Raw genomic sequence first — 13080 nt, 5'->3', positions numbered from 1 at the left:
GAAACCGGAGTGCCCGGAGAAAACCCACGCGGGCCCGGGGAGAACATGCAAACTCCACACAGGGAGGGCCGGAGGAGGAATCGAACCCGCACCCTCCTAACTGTGAGGCGGACGTGCTACCCAGTGCGCCACCGATAATAATAATAATAATAATAATAATAATAATAATAATAATAATAATAATAATAATAATAATAATAATAATAATGATAATTGAAATTCCATTCATCAATTCCAGCTCTGCTGAAACACTACATGTTTTTTTTTTTTTTTAAATTAAAAATAAAAATAAAAAATGTAAATAAAGTAACATGCATACCATATACAACATGCAACGTGCACTGGCACTCAAGCTAAAGCAGAACTGTACTTATTATGTCCAAGTTTCCTAACTTTCTGGAATGTTTTTGTAAAAGGTGAGGTCCGGCTCCATGGGCGTGGCTATCTTGGAAATTGATCTGCGCAGTGGTGTAGCCAAGCCGGGGCGGCGCCCCGGTTAGGACTCCCTGCGCCCTGGTTGAAGAAAATCGAGCTTTTTCGATTCTTCATTTTCATGCCGTTTTTTTCTTTCAGTCTTGGGCAAATGTGCTTGCGCTATTCTATGTGCGCGATGTTATCCATTCACCATTGCCTCCCGGACCTGGATGTTGTTTTAGCGATCAGCGAACGGCCGGCGTGGGTGATGTTCGATTTTTTTTCCTGTGGGCGCGCGCCCCTACTGGAAAAAATCCTGGCTACGCCACTTGATCTGCGTCACATATACACGTGCACAACGTCATTGCAGGACTCAAACTCATGGTGCCTGCACACAAGATAGGCGAGTGTACCCCTACACCTCCAGCGAGCCCCTTGGAAATGGATTTCCATTAATGCTAACATTTACCGTCAGTACGCGTGACCTCAGACATGTTAACAATGCCAGTTTGTCAAATCTGGTACACCTCAGGACACTTGGAGTCTTTACTGAGGACCGTGACGCCATCTAGTGTCACTATACTCTAAAGTGCAGGCCGGTGGTGAATGCATTTCAGTCCAAACTAGTTATTTTGCGCTAACAGAAATGACAATCAGATATGAGGTCTATATCTTATGTAGTCACTGTGCACTGCAGGACCTTGACAGGAGAATTTCCACATCAGCTTCACACTGTGCAACATATCAGGCATGTGAGGAATTCCAATTATAGCCTGGAGTTTGTTCCACAGCTTTGCAGCTTCATGTGGGAGTCCCTCTACTTGAGATTGAACATGGCTTCTTCAAATCTTATTAAATTTAATATTTAATGTAACATTGTGTTAGTGCATGACTTTATGCACAGTGTATGCCTTAAACAATCAAGCTACTGTGATTACCGCACAATGAATGACTGGCACATTAGCTGCATTCCCCAACGTCAAAGTCGACCCCCCTCCAAATGTCACATTCTGAAATCCAATGCGTGTGGTTGCAAGTCATGTGGATTTCATTTGACTGTGATCTGCAGTAAATACATAAAAGGCCTTTCTGTTGTTACAAAAGTTGTAAAACTACAAATGCACGAGTACTACTTTCCAAAAGTAATCCCGCAAGTCTTCAAATTATTTCTACGATACAGGATACCCCAATAAGTTATCCATGTGATTAATAAATACCACAACCCAAAACACACTTAAGACATTGTGCTCCTAGACTAGATGACAGCAATAACCATCACGATGTGTGACAATCATTTAGAAAATCAACAAATGAATACATTTTATATGGATATTTTAATGGACATTTTTCAAGGAATGAATAGATTGACAAGTGATGTAAAAAAAAAAAAAAAAACAGCACAGAAGCAACTGAGCAACCAGAGTTGTAAATGTGCACAGATGCAAGGGATCAGAAAGGATGATACGTAGAAGAGCGGCTGACTTTTACAAAGTTTGAAGGGTCAAGCAGCACTCAAAGTTCTTTCAGAGAGTGGCCTTCTTTTGGGAGAGATTGATCTTGTCGCCCAGACTCAAGGCCATCCCCTGCAGAACAGACAAGGGATGATTTATAACAAGACTGCATTCGATTGGCAATGACATCAAGCTGCATTTACAATGATGCCTTGACTTAAGCTTCAAACGAGTTCTGTGACTTCAAAACGTGTGTATCTAAAATCATTTCCTCCCACTTAAGTGGAACGTAATGCCATTAATCTATTGCAGCAGCCACCACCAAAAAAATCTATATTGTGTTTTTAATATCAAAATAGAACTCTATGGTTATAAAAACCACTATTTTCAATTTTTTATATGATCTATCTTTGTGATGTTGCAGCACCATTTGTGTTCAAATAGCCATTGCTTAAAGGATCATAACGCTGTGACATCTGTGCTAGTTTTGTTAGCGTCAATGGCGGTTTTTATTGCGTGTTAGCATTAAACTGCCAGACTTTGGTCAGGCAAAGCTGTGTGGTTGTTTTATGTACACGTGTAATTCTTGTGTCACGTTTAGCGACACAAAACCACTGTACTAAATGTTATATCAATACAAGACAACTGATAGTGGAGACGCAGTGACCCACCTGACTTTTGGCTCTAATGCGTATGTGTCCATTGACAGGTGCATCAGGCCCCAGGTGAATGGGCTTCTCGATGCTAACATTCGCCAGGGCATCTTCGCCAAAGATGGAACGGGCGTAAAGATTGGCGGCCATGAAACCACAGAAGCCGGACAATGCCTAGTTGATCAGAGACAAACATTTTACAAACGCATTTGCATGTGTCCACCATGTTGCCATAAAATAAGGATTATTTTGAAGTGACACACACGAGGACAGAAAACATCCAACACATTGGTTTAGGGGAGAACAAACCTTCTCTGGAGTCAGACATTTCATGTTTGTGGACTTGAGGATATGTTGAAGGTACTGGTTCAAATCAGTGATGTTTGTGTTCACTGTCACCTACCAGGGGGTAAAATCAGTCAGTAATTGTTGTACATAAATCATCATGTTTCCTTCAAGTTTACAGATTTACAAATTAATAATGCTTATTGCCACAGTATAACTTCCATCAGACAAACCCTACTTATGGCAGGGCTGTCCCTTACAAGGCGCCAAGCAAAATTCCAAAGCTCACCTTGTTTTCCCACTCAAACTCAGCCCACATCTGCCTGAATTCAGCATCGGTGCAGGACGCCGGCTGGATGTAATCCATGATGTCAATGTGGATGTCGCTGAGGACAACGCAGTTCCTGTCGCTTGCAGCTCCAGACACATCATACACTGACGACAAAGAATAAAAAAGAGACATGTTGCAATAAAATGTTCTGAATATAATATATGTACGTGTATATTTTTTACCTATGTTGCCAAAGATGATGCCGTTTTCAGTCGAAGCCACTTTGACATTGGCCTTGATGTTTGCAAAGTCATGAGGGGCCAGAGTAAGTGGGGAAGGCTTCTCAACAAGCTTCAGGTCACCTGCGGAAAAAGGACTTCTGTAAGAGAACCGGCGCAATGAAATAAAGATGACCTACCAGTGACCGGAACTTACCTAATGTAGCAAGCTCAAGAGTACAGTTCTGGAGTGTGTCACTGGTTTGGTTGACCACCAGCACATCCAGTACAATGTCATACTGGTTGACATGGACATAGGCTTCAGCGTACACTGGGTCCGAGAAACCCGTCAGCTGGGTCACCTAAAAGGGGCACAGACAAAAAAGAAAGAGCAAAGATTGTTTAAGTTGTCATTCAACTTGTGAAGACTTTTGGTGACATAAGGAATGGGGACCTTGTTAAGCTTTGAAGCCAAAGGATCAGCAGCCTCCTTCCTTTGAGTGTTCCCCATAGCTGCCAACAGACTGAGTTGAAACTGGTCCTCCTTAGAGCTCGTCTCGTTTTTGGCTGTGAGCTGCATGAAGGAGATTGGGTCGTCCGCCTGCACCGTTACGTTACGCTTCTCAGACTCTTTCTGGTATTGGGGAGAGAAAAGACAGAAAATGGTATTTGCAGCTAACATTGTCCAAATAACAGGTGTCTCATAAGGGGAAATAAAATGAGATATTCTTCCAAGGTGTAACTTAACTCATTCACTGCCAGACGTTTTCAAAGCAGAGTTGCCCATAATTGAGACATTTTAGATATGATTTAGATATATCTTTAAAGACCCCAAAAATAATGTGTTCTCTTGACAATAAAGCGACAGAATTGAAAAAAACTTTAATTGACTCCTTTTAATTGCTAGATGTTTTAGATATATCTTAAAAGACCCCCAAAATAATATGTTCTCTTGACACTGATTTCAGCTCGGCTTAAAATGAACATACAAATCCAATTCGGTTACTCGCTGTGACTTATCCTTCATGCGCAACGTCACCCTTGAGTGTGTTTAATTCAGCATGCAATGTCGCCGTCAATAGGCATCTGTTAATCATTACCATCGTTTCCGGACCAGAATTTCACAAGCTGAGGCGAAATGCTCTTTGAATCCTACCCGATGAAAAACATATTTGACAAATACACACATCGTTGGCTTGAATGCCTAATGCTGCTCAGATGAGAAGCAAGGCATCTTCCAAGACAATAAAAACAGTCCAATTCCCAACACTACAATGAGCTGGATGAATGAGAATATTCTCAGGCGCTGACTGTCATTAGGTTGGATTCAAGAGCTATTACCTTCTGTGAAAGCTTCTCCTCCTCCAGTCTGACAGTCAGCATATGTGACAGGGATTTGCGGCACTCCTTGTTGAAAATGTCATTCATGAGTGGCGAGCACTCTGACAGCACCTTGAGGCACAGGGAGATTCGGTCCACATCGTCGTCTGTAATTGGTTTCTTGGGCAGCGACGATTTGCCCAAGTGCAGCACAGTGACCATGATCAACATGGCCTCTGCAACAAAAGACTGACAAGGAGAGTGAGGTTAGTTGGACATGTATTCTGACTCACGAGTGTCAGCTAAACAAACATACATTTTGTTGTTTTTTGTCTTGGGCAATAGCAACGTAGCGCAAAGCCACTTTGGTCAGGGTTGTGGCTAGAGAGGCAGCCACGTAGAAGTCACCATCCATTAGGAAGCCCCTAAGTGGAGGCCTGAACAACAAAAACAGATAATGAGTGAGCTGACAAAATAATGAGCATTGGTTTGTTTTTTTACCTATCCTCATCTTTTTTGGAAGGCCTGGATGAGCTGAGGGCACTCTGCGTTACATAAGTGCCCATCTCTGTAACCAGCTTCTGGGCTGGAGCGGCACTCACTTCGTCCTCTGGCTTCAACTCCCCTGTCTCTTTCTTGATCTCATTTTCCACTATAGGAATCTGTGCAATTAAAGAGCATGTCAGATATTGGTCACCTACTTTGTGAGCGCTACACAACACATTATAGGACACGCTTACCTCTCCCAGTGATCTGCGGACTTCTGTCATCACATTCTGGATGTCTTCTTTTGTGCTGCAGTATTCACCCAAGATCCACAGCGCTCCTCTGTAGATTCTGTAGAAAAGCACATGATCACAAGCTGATTAGCAAAGCTGCACTGCGTACTGGTACTAATAAAGTACAGTAGAACCTCACTATCAAAAGTAATATGTCAGCTTCTTTTAGTGCCGTTCGTTTTTTTAGAGTGGCTTTGTGCATTTAAACACATTCAGTACTTAACAATTACTCAAGTGTTGTTTGTCACAACCAGTTCAAGTTTAGTGCAACACTGACAAGAAAAAAAATGGGAGGGTCAGCCGTAACAGGATACATCACATCTCACTGCGTGAATGTCTCGTGTACGTTTGTTTGCGGGGAATTTCATGTGGAAAAAAGACAGGGTCAGAGGAAAAAAAAAAAAAAACGTTTGCACATCGCTAGTTAATTTGGTGGCCTGTACTTCAGTACTGTCCCTGAAAACAAGGATTACATTCAGGGACATAACCATGAGACTCATAAATATCATCTACGCAATGAAGTTAATGCTATCAGGGATGATGGATTTTATGAAGGAAAATGACGAATGAATTGTAGTGTGAAAAATGTGCCTTGTTTCCTGTGTGTGGTCGAAAACTGAACAATGGTTGGTGTGTGCACTGTTTCTGAACATGATACACTAAGCACTGGCTCCTGTAGCGACAAGAATATTATCCTTCTTTAAATTTTGTTTATATAAAGAAATATTTTTCCCCAAGTAACTCTTGTTGGTAAAGACCTACTTGACAGTTTTAATGGCATGAAAAACTTCCAGCATCTTCTCAATGATGAGTGGTCTCAAGGTGTCAAATCTTTGAATGGCTTCTCGCACAAACTCCAGCACATCAGCGGCGGCTGCTTCATTGGTATCACTTAAGAATTCCATCAGCTGAAAATGTGTCAAATGTTATTCAAAATATGACTGATTAAACGCTGAAACATCATTTTGCTTGCCTTCATTTTCAAGACAATCCTAGGAAATAGCTCACCACAGGAATGACATTAGCCGCCATGTCAGGGAAGCGCACACTGCAAGAGTGAAGAGTGCGCACCAACAGCTGCCTGTACTTGTCTGTGTCTTCATGTTCAGTGACATTGTTTGTCTTGATCACCTCTTTCTTCAAAACGATCACCAACTGAACAGGGACACAATTACATACATTGGAAACAGCACAGAGTTGAAAACGGAACACGTACTACTCGACAGACCTCTTCCACGTTGCGTGATGACACAAGATCCAGGGCCAGCTGCAAGGTCTTCTTTCTCACTTCCAGGTCAGGAGTGGCAAGAACACGAAGGATGTCCATCACAAGGTCCTGAGTTTAGGAAGCAGGGGTTATCATCCATCACAATAGTGTGTCACACATTTGCACCATACATGAAACAATTACTTTTACATATTAGTGCATTTTTTCTAATTAATGTACAGTAATTGTTTTCCACAACACAGCCATCTTCTGGACATTTTCCTATCACACGACGGCAGCTATCACAATTTTAGTATTGATTTATACTGTACATACTACATATTACCCAGTGGCTAGAACATTTAAATTTTGTGTGAAACATCTGATATTAAAAGGTGGCCGCCTAACCTGGTGAGTGATGTGCGACTCTGTAAATAAGCATGCTTATTGTTTGCAATACATCAGTTGTGGTCGATGAAGCTCATGTGTGAATGTGCTTTGTGAAGTTTATTTTGTAATTGTTTGTTCAATAAAGTGTTTGAAAGTTGATTGTTCATGCACTGGCATAGCGATTAAAATCTTTATAAGGATTCATGTTAATAAACTTTCAAATAAATCATGATTTGTTCAATAATGACAAATACAGGAGATTTATTTAAAAGGTCAATGAAAAACACTGCACAAGAAAAGACCGTATAACATGTGATGCCAGAGATTCAAATACCTGGAGTACGCGCTCATGAGTGGGATGTTCCTTAAGCTCAACCAGACGATCAAGGACGATAAGTTTCACATTGTTATCACTCTCCTTGATAATCAGATCAATGTAGCACTGGGCAGCGGCCTGTAAAGTTGTATGATATGCAGTTATAATAGAATCATGAAACCTCAATCATTTTTCTGCAGTTTAATATTCAATCCAATGCTTGTCATGACTCTTGCCAGTGTACCTTAATAGCTGTGGGTGCACTCGAGAGCGTTACAAGCGTGCCAGCTGCCTCATACTTCACAGCCGGGCTGGACGATTGAAGCAGGTTGTAGATGCAACGGATGAAGCGGGCACGCTCAGAAGGGTTTGCATGACACACCTTATAAGGAAAAAAAGAACAAGATTTTTAGGGTGCTGACAATTTCTCAAGCTTTTGACGACATAACTTACTTTGTAAATAAGCTCCACAATGACAAGCTGAAGAATATCTCCAAAAGTATGAACTTGATCAATGCACGTGCTGAGGTAATCCAGAGCTCGATCCTAGAGAGCAAAATTTGTTGGGTCATTACGACTGTTAGTTAAATTAGTTAAGAGGTTGATGTGTAACCGACCTGATCTGCATGAATCAGCATCATAAAAGCGTTTCTCTTGCAGCTTGCATCTTTTTCATTCACAAGAAAGTCATGGATCAGCTCTGGAGCGTCCGGGATGAGATGTTCAAAGTTCCTGAATAAAATAATTATTAGCAAATAAGTACCTTTTAGGCTACCAAAAATATTATTGGTAAGCCATTTTCCCACAAATTAAAACATTCCCAAAGCGTGTGAATAACAATCCCTCAATTACAGACATTTCCTCTTCTAAGATAGGGAAAACTTGTCACATGCAAATGAGACACCGCTTGAGGTGGGGGTTGGGGGCACTCCAATTTAAAAGCGCATTCTCATGGCCCCTATAAATGGTTCTAAATGTTTACCTGTAAATGGTGTAAATGGCGAGGACGGCATTCCGCCGTACATAGCTGTGTCTGTGTTCCAGGCAAGATCGGATAGCTGGCATGAGAGGCTCAAGCAGCTCAGACTCCTTCAACTTGCACAGGAAACGAAGGGTGGAGCCGCGGATAAACTCATTGGGGTGTTGCAGGTCCTACAATTGAAATAACACCTCCCTATTAGTTGAGGAATGGATTTTCTAATGATACCATAGCATATTTTTCATGACATGAATACGTCTTCATAGTGGATGCATTTTGGACGTCATGTAAATCAAAAATCTCCAGACTTTGTTGCCGTACCTTCCTGTAGGCGTCACAGACCAGGATCATCTCCTGGAGAAGCTTGCCATCCGGAGTGGTTTTGGGCACAATCTCCCAAAACACAAGCAGGAGTTTTTTAATGGTGTGGTCTTGAAGAGGCAACACAAAGCGAATTATGGTCATCAGAAGTCCAGGCAACTTCTCTCCATTCAGGATCATGATGATCACTTTCTTCAGTGCCTCAGTTTTCGCTTTAATCTCCCCCTTTTCTGTAGTATTAACAAAATAATGATTAACACAGATCACAGAAACATCTATACAAGAAACAAATGGTAATTCTATAGCTCATATAACTATTAAATAATTACCCAGATCAGTCTTGAGACTGACTTCAGAGGGGGGCTCAGAGTCAGAAGTGACATTGATCAGAGTGTAGCAGACATTCTCCGCAGCTGTCATTTTGCTGCTGGATTGGATTGATCTTGAAAAATCCGAAGAATCACTGACCAGCTTTTCACCTGCAGTGAACACAAAAATCTGTAAAGTGAGTTGGTGGTAGCTAACTAATCTACATAGCATTTTATGGCTGGAAGTAATTATTATTGTAATAATTGAATAATCTGTCAATTAATTGTTTGATTAATCAGAATATAACTGTTTGAATTTGCAACCCTTTACCCAAAAATGGCATCATTGCAAATTGACAGTTCAGAAAATAATGCAGACCGAATGAATTAAGGCATGTACTAAATAATACTGATGTATAACACTTGCCGACAGTAAAATCAGCACGAAATAATCTTAACACGTAATTAAGACAGGTAGTACTTGTACTGTTTGCAAACTGATAGCATATGTCTAAACAAGGTGCAGATCCAATGAAAACGTTCCATCACTTTAAGGGCACACTTACATTTCGAAATAATAACGATTAACATGCCTAATGCGACTTGAGTAAACAAATGAATGAAGTGACACGTAGTATGGAGCGTATTGACAGATCCCCGTGCTCCGTGGACATCGCGCAGTTCGACAGCAAGATCAGATATGTTATGAATAAACACAAGCACTACATCATATAATAAAAATAATAGATGAAATGTTGGCAACAATCAATTAGCAACCATTGGGTAGCGGCAGTTTCTCTTTTCTAGGCCGACGGATTGAAATGGAGGACACGGATGCTAATGCTAGCTCGCTATCTGACACCAAATAAAAACGCATCGACATTGTTATCCGTAGTAGTAAAGGGTATACGCATAATTCACCTCGATTCGCCACCAATTGCTTGCAACGCGTCCTTCCTATGGAAGTTGTAATATTTACATTTATAAAAGTCAGTCGCTCCGTCTGATGAGCTGTTTCTTCGGGTCGCCACTACTTCCTCGTGACGTGGAACTCCGAAATGTTGAGAGCCACATCACTGCTACGGTATCCCAAGAAGGTCAAATTACATAGAACCGATCAGAAAGCAAAATAAAAACAGCAACTCGTGAAAAACGAAGTGCGTAGTGTAACAGTAATAATTGTAGTCTGGATATGTATATAAACACAGACCGTAGTCATTAATCTTATATTGCTTAAACTACCTACATACAGTAGAAGCAAATTCGTGTTGGACCAAAAAGGGCAACGCTAAAAGCCGCAGCGTTCTATTTGTATTGAATTGAATGAACTGCTTAAATAGTGGTGTATGGTATCTTTTGTATCTTCACAAAAAAGGGGATAAGCTGTAGAGTAAAAACCATATCAGTTTATTGAGTAATTTACTTGGGGAAAAAGCAAACAAACATACAACAATCAAGGAGGGATAGTAAACAATAAGATAGTTAACATCATTATTATTATTATCATCATCATTATTATTACTATTATTATTATTATTCATGTCCCTAACCTTACCGCCCCCCAGCAAGCTACGCCCCTGGCATTATTGCGAGGGGAACGAGTGACCACGAGTCCATGCAATGTCAATTGTTACTCTTAGGCGGCGCCAGCGAGGCCGTTGGTTGTAAAAACAACATCTCACCTTGATTCTTCAGTGCCACTGCACTGCTGGAGCATGTTACTGGGATCGACCGACTATGGAGCGCGTTCGCCGTCATGTAGTCCAGCGTTAGCGCGACGAGAATAGACCGTCGATTGGGGCTTTGCCGCGGGGGGTGACGGACGACGTGTCGCTGTCGTCGAGCCATGGCCGCGCGGGAGCAAGGAGAGGCTGCACGCGGTAAAGCGAGGCACCACCACGACGGAGGCAACAGCAGCAGCAGCTCGGACGGCTTCAGGAACGGCTACGTGAAGAGCTGCGTCACCCCCCTGAAACAGGATCACCACAGGGGCTTTATGTTCGGTGAAGATCTGCTGGGCTCCAAGGTCTTCAGGGTTTCCGCCGTCTACATCGGCGCCGTAGTGACTTTAGCGCTTTCCGCGCTGCTCTGCCGGAGCTCGCCGAGCGACTCGCGGTGGGATTTGCGGACTTTGTTGACGGGCTTCTCGCAGTCCGCCAGTCCCCTCTTCAGCATCGGCTGTGCCTTCTTCTTCCTGACCTTCTACCTGAGGAGAAGCAAGAAGGAGGAGGAAGGCAGCCACTGGTGGCTCCTGTCGCTGCCGGCGTCTTGCTACCTCGGGGACTTCGTGGTGCTCCGCTTCTTGCAGTGGGGAGAGGAGCAGCACCAGATGCAAATGGTGGGCAGGTTGTTGTTCGTCTTGGGATGCGTGGGGCTCCTCACGCTCGTCCCCACGCTCAAGCTCAAACACAGCGTGCTCGTCCTGCTCTTCGCCAGCGTGGTGTGGCAGCTCTCCTTCAGCAGCTTAAGCGGACTGCCGCCGCTCCTCAGGCCGTTGCTCGCCTGCATCGCCGGGCTCTGCGGCTCCTTGCTGGGGCTCGGCTTCGACCGATGTTACCCGCCCAGGGACGCTCCGAGCGGTGGATCCGCCGCGGAGGACAAGGTGCCCGTCATCCGAGCCAGGAGACGCTCCAGTTGTGTCTCACTGGGGGAAACTTCAAGCAGTTATTATGGCAGCTGTAAAATGCCCCGGAGGCCGTCTTTACCGTGTATATCCCGGGAGCAGGTAAGAAAAGTGGACGACACTCCACGCACTTCTACGTTTGTTGTTGTCGCGGGCCCAACAACAACAAGGCCCACATGTTCACTTGTAAACTATAATGCAAAAGTACATTTCAGTCAGAACTTTAAGTGCAAAGGTACCGAAACTGCATTGAGTAGAGGTGGCAAAATAATTTGCGCTGTATTTATCTACGAAACAAAAGTACAGGTTTTTGTGTTAAAAAAAAAAAAAAAAGACTGCTACAAAGTAGAAAGTAGGTTAAAAGTACAACTAAAATTAGATTAGTACTAAAATACAATTTACATAACCTTATTCATTAAATTGCAAAGAATTTATTCAGCAATATTTCTAAACTGTTTTTCAGTAGCCAGACAGCAAATTTACTATATGGTAGGAGAAATAACATTTCTCATAAGAAGTGGATGTGTGTGTCCAATCAAATTATGCTGTTCTCTTGCCAGATTTTCATTAATGCATATCAATAAATTGTTTTGTTTTGTTTTCTTCAATTTACTGTCTTAATTGTTTTCAAATTCGAGAGTTCACCCACTTCCACTGTGCACTTATATAGAGATACTTGTTTTAAAACTAAACGTTCTGGTAATAGAAGAACTGCTTTAACTCCTGTATTTTTGGGTAATAGTAAAATAGAAGTCCCAAACGTTAACTCTTTCTACGCGTTTCTTTTATATGACGTGTTGTCATCTGTGGAAATTGAAAAAGTAATGAGCCTATCTTGACAAAGGAGTAGAAAGTACAGATATCTGTTTTCAAGCGTAGGTGGTAAAAGTAAAAAGCTGTAAAAAATATATTTATATATTCTCCCTGAACAGTACTTAAGTACAGTATCAAAACTTTGTACTTCATTCCTTCTCACCACTGGCATTGAGTGTGAATGCCAAGAGTTGCAGCAGCTGAGCAAATATGACAAATAAAGCAATTAATTAAGGCATTTAATCTGGTTAGCACGCCATAGCGTATCATGACAATCCCCAGATAGCATGCAAATATGCCTTGGAGCTGTGGCCTCAATGGGAGGAGACAACAAAGCAAATGCATCTGATTTGACTGGTTCAGGACATGTCCACCCCAATGTCTGTTAGATTTTTGGGGTTCCAGATAGCAATAGGCTAAGTGCGTCATTGCTTTTGTCATTTTTAAGGCTTTCAGAAAACAAGCTTCAAACAAACATGAAGAGTACAGTTGACTCAATTCAATCTTTGCTGATTACTTAGACCTGGATGACTGGGAATCTACACACTCACAGAAAAAAAACAATGTACAAATAAAACGTTTTATATCTCGCTGATGCAAAGATATTGTGTAAGTGCTGTATATTGTTGTTGTTTTCTACTGTTCTCTATTTGTCAGCACAGTGATCTTATTCCCATACGTCAGACGTTTTTAGTTTATGTATTGACAGAAATACCACTGTTGATTTTACGC

General features: G+C 42.1%; 2 protein-coding genes across 3 annotated transcripts in view; one reads left to right on the top strand and one right to left on the bottom strand.

The window, feature by feature from the left end:
- Nucleotides 1-1729: 1729 nt before the first annotated feature.
- Nucleotides 1730-10020, bottom strand: copb1 (COPI coat complex subunit beta 1). Of its 2 annotated transcripts, none has more exons than XM_061276877.1 (22): nt 9892-10020; nt 8934-9083; nt 8605-8834; nt 8287-8456; nt 7922-8036; nt 7758-7850; nt 7549-7686; nt 7323-7442; nt 6620-6727; nt 6400-6546; nt 6154-6299; nt 5353-5449; nt 5114-5274; nt 4929-5049; nt 4634-4861; nt 3747-3926; nt 3510-3654; nt 3317-3436; nt 3093-3238; nt 2828-2917; nt 2537-2692; nt 1730-1997 (listed from the first exon to the last, which is right to left on the bottom strand). In XM_061276877.1, exons 2-22 carry the CDS (start codon nt 9022-9024, stop codon nt 1938-1940), a joined length of 2862 nt encoding a protein of 953 aa, XP_061132861.1. In that variant the 5' UTR covers nt 9025-9083; nt 9892-10020; the 3' UTR covers nt 1730-1937. The 2 variants fall into 2 exon arrangements, with proteins under 2 accessions (XP_061132861.1, XP_061132860.1); XM_061276876.1 differs by having other exon boundaries at nt 9834-9990.
- A 546-nt stretch (nt 10021-10566) lies between these two features.
- pde3b (phosphodiesterase 3B) overlaps nt 10567-13080 on the top strand; it is a 33022-nt gene continuing 30508 nt past the window's right edge. Inside the window, exon 1 of the mRNA XM_061276018.1 lies at nt 10567-11637. Coding sequence (XP_061132002.1) covers nt 10759-11637 — 879 coding nt within the window. The 5' untranslated portion in view covers nt 10567-10758. The remainder of the gene's footprint in view (nt 11638-13080) is intronic.

Source organism: Syngnathus typhle, linkage group LG4 (genome assembly GCF_033458585.1).
Source record: "Syngnathus typhle isolate RoL2023-S1 ecotype Sweden linkage group LG4, RoL_Styp_1.0, whole genome shotgun sequence".
Classification (NCBI taxonomy): Eukaryota; Metazoa; Chordata; class Actinopteri; order Syngnathiformes; family Syngnathidae; genus Syngnathus; species Syngnathus typhle.
Note: the sequence above shows the minus strand (reverse complement) of the source record. Positions and strands in the feature narration are given on the sequence as shown.

Coding starts and splice junctions, on each gene's coding strand:
- copb1 (XM_061276877.1), bottom strand. CDS start 9,024: ATGACAGCTGCGGAGAATGTCTGCTACACTCTGATCAATGTCACTTCT. Junction 7,687..7,757: donor TTGTGGAGCTTATTTACAAA/GTAAGTTATGTC, acceptor TTTCCTTATAAG/GTGTGTCATGCAAACCCTTC. Junction 3,239..3,316: donor CATCATCTTTGGCAACATAG/GTAAAAAATATA, acceptor CTTTGTCGTCAG/TGTATGATGTGTCTGGAGCT.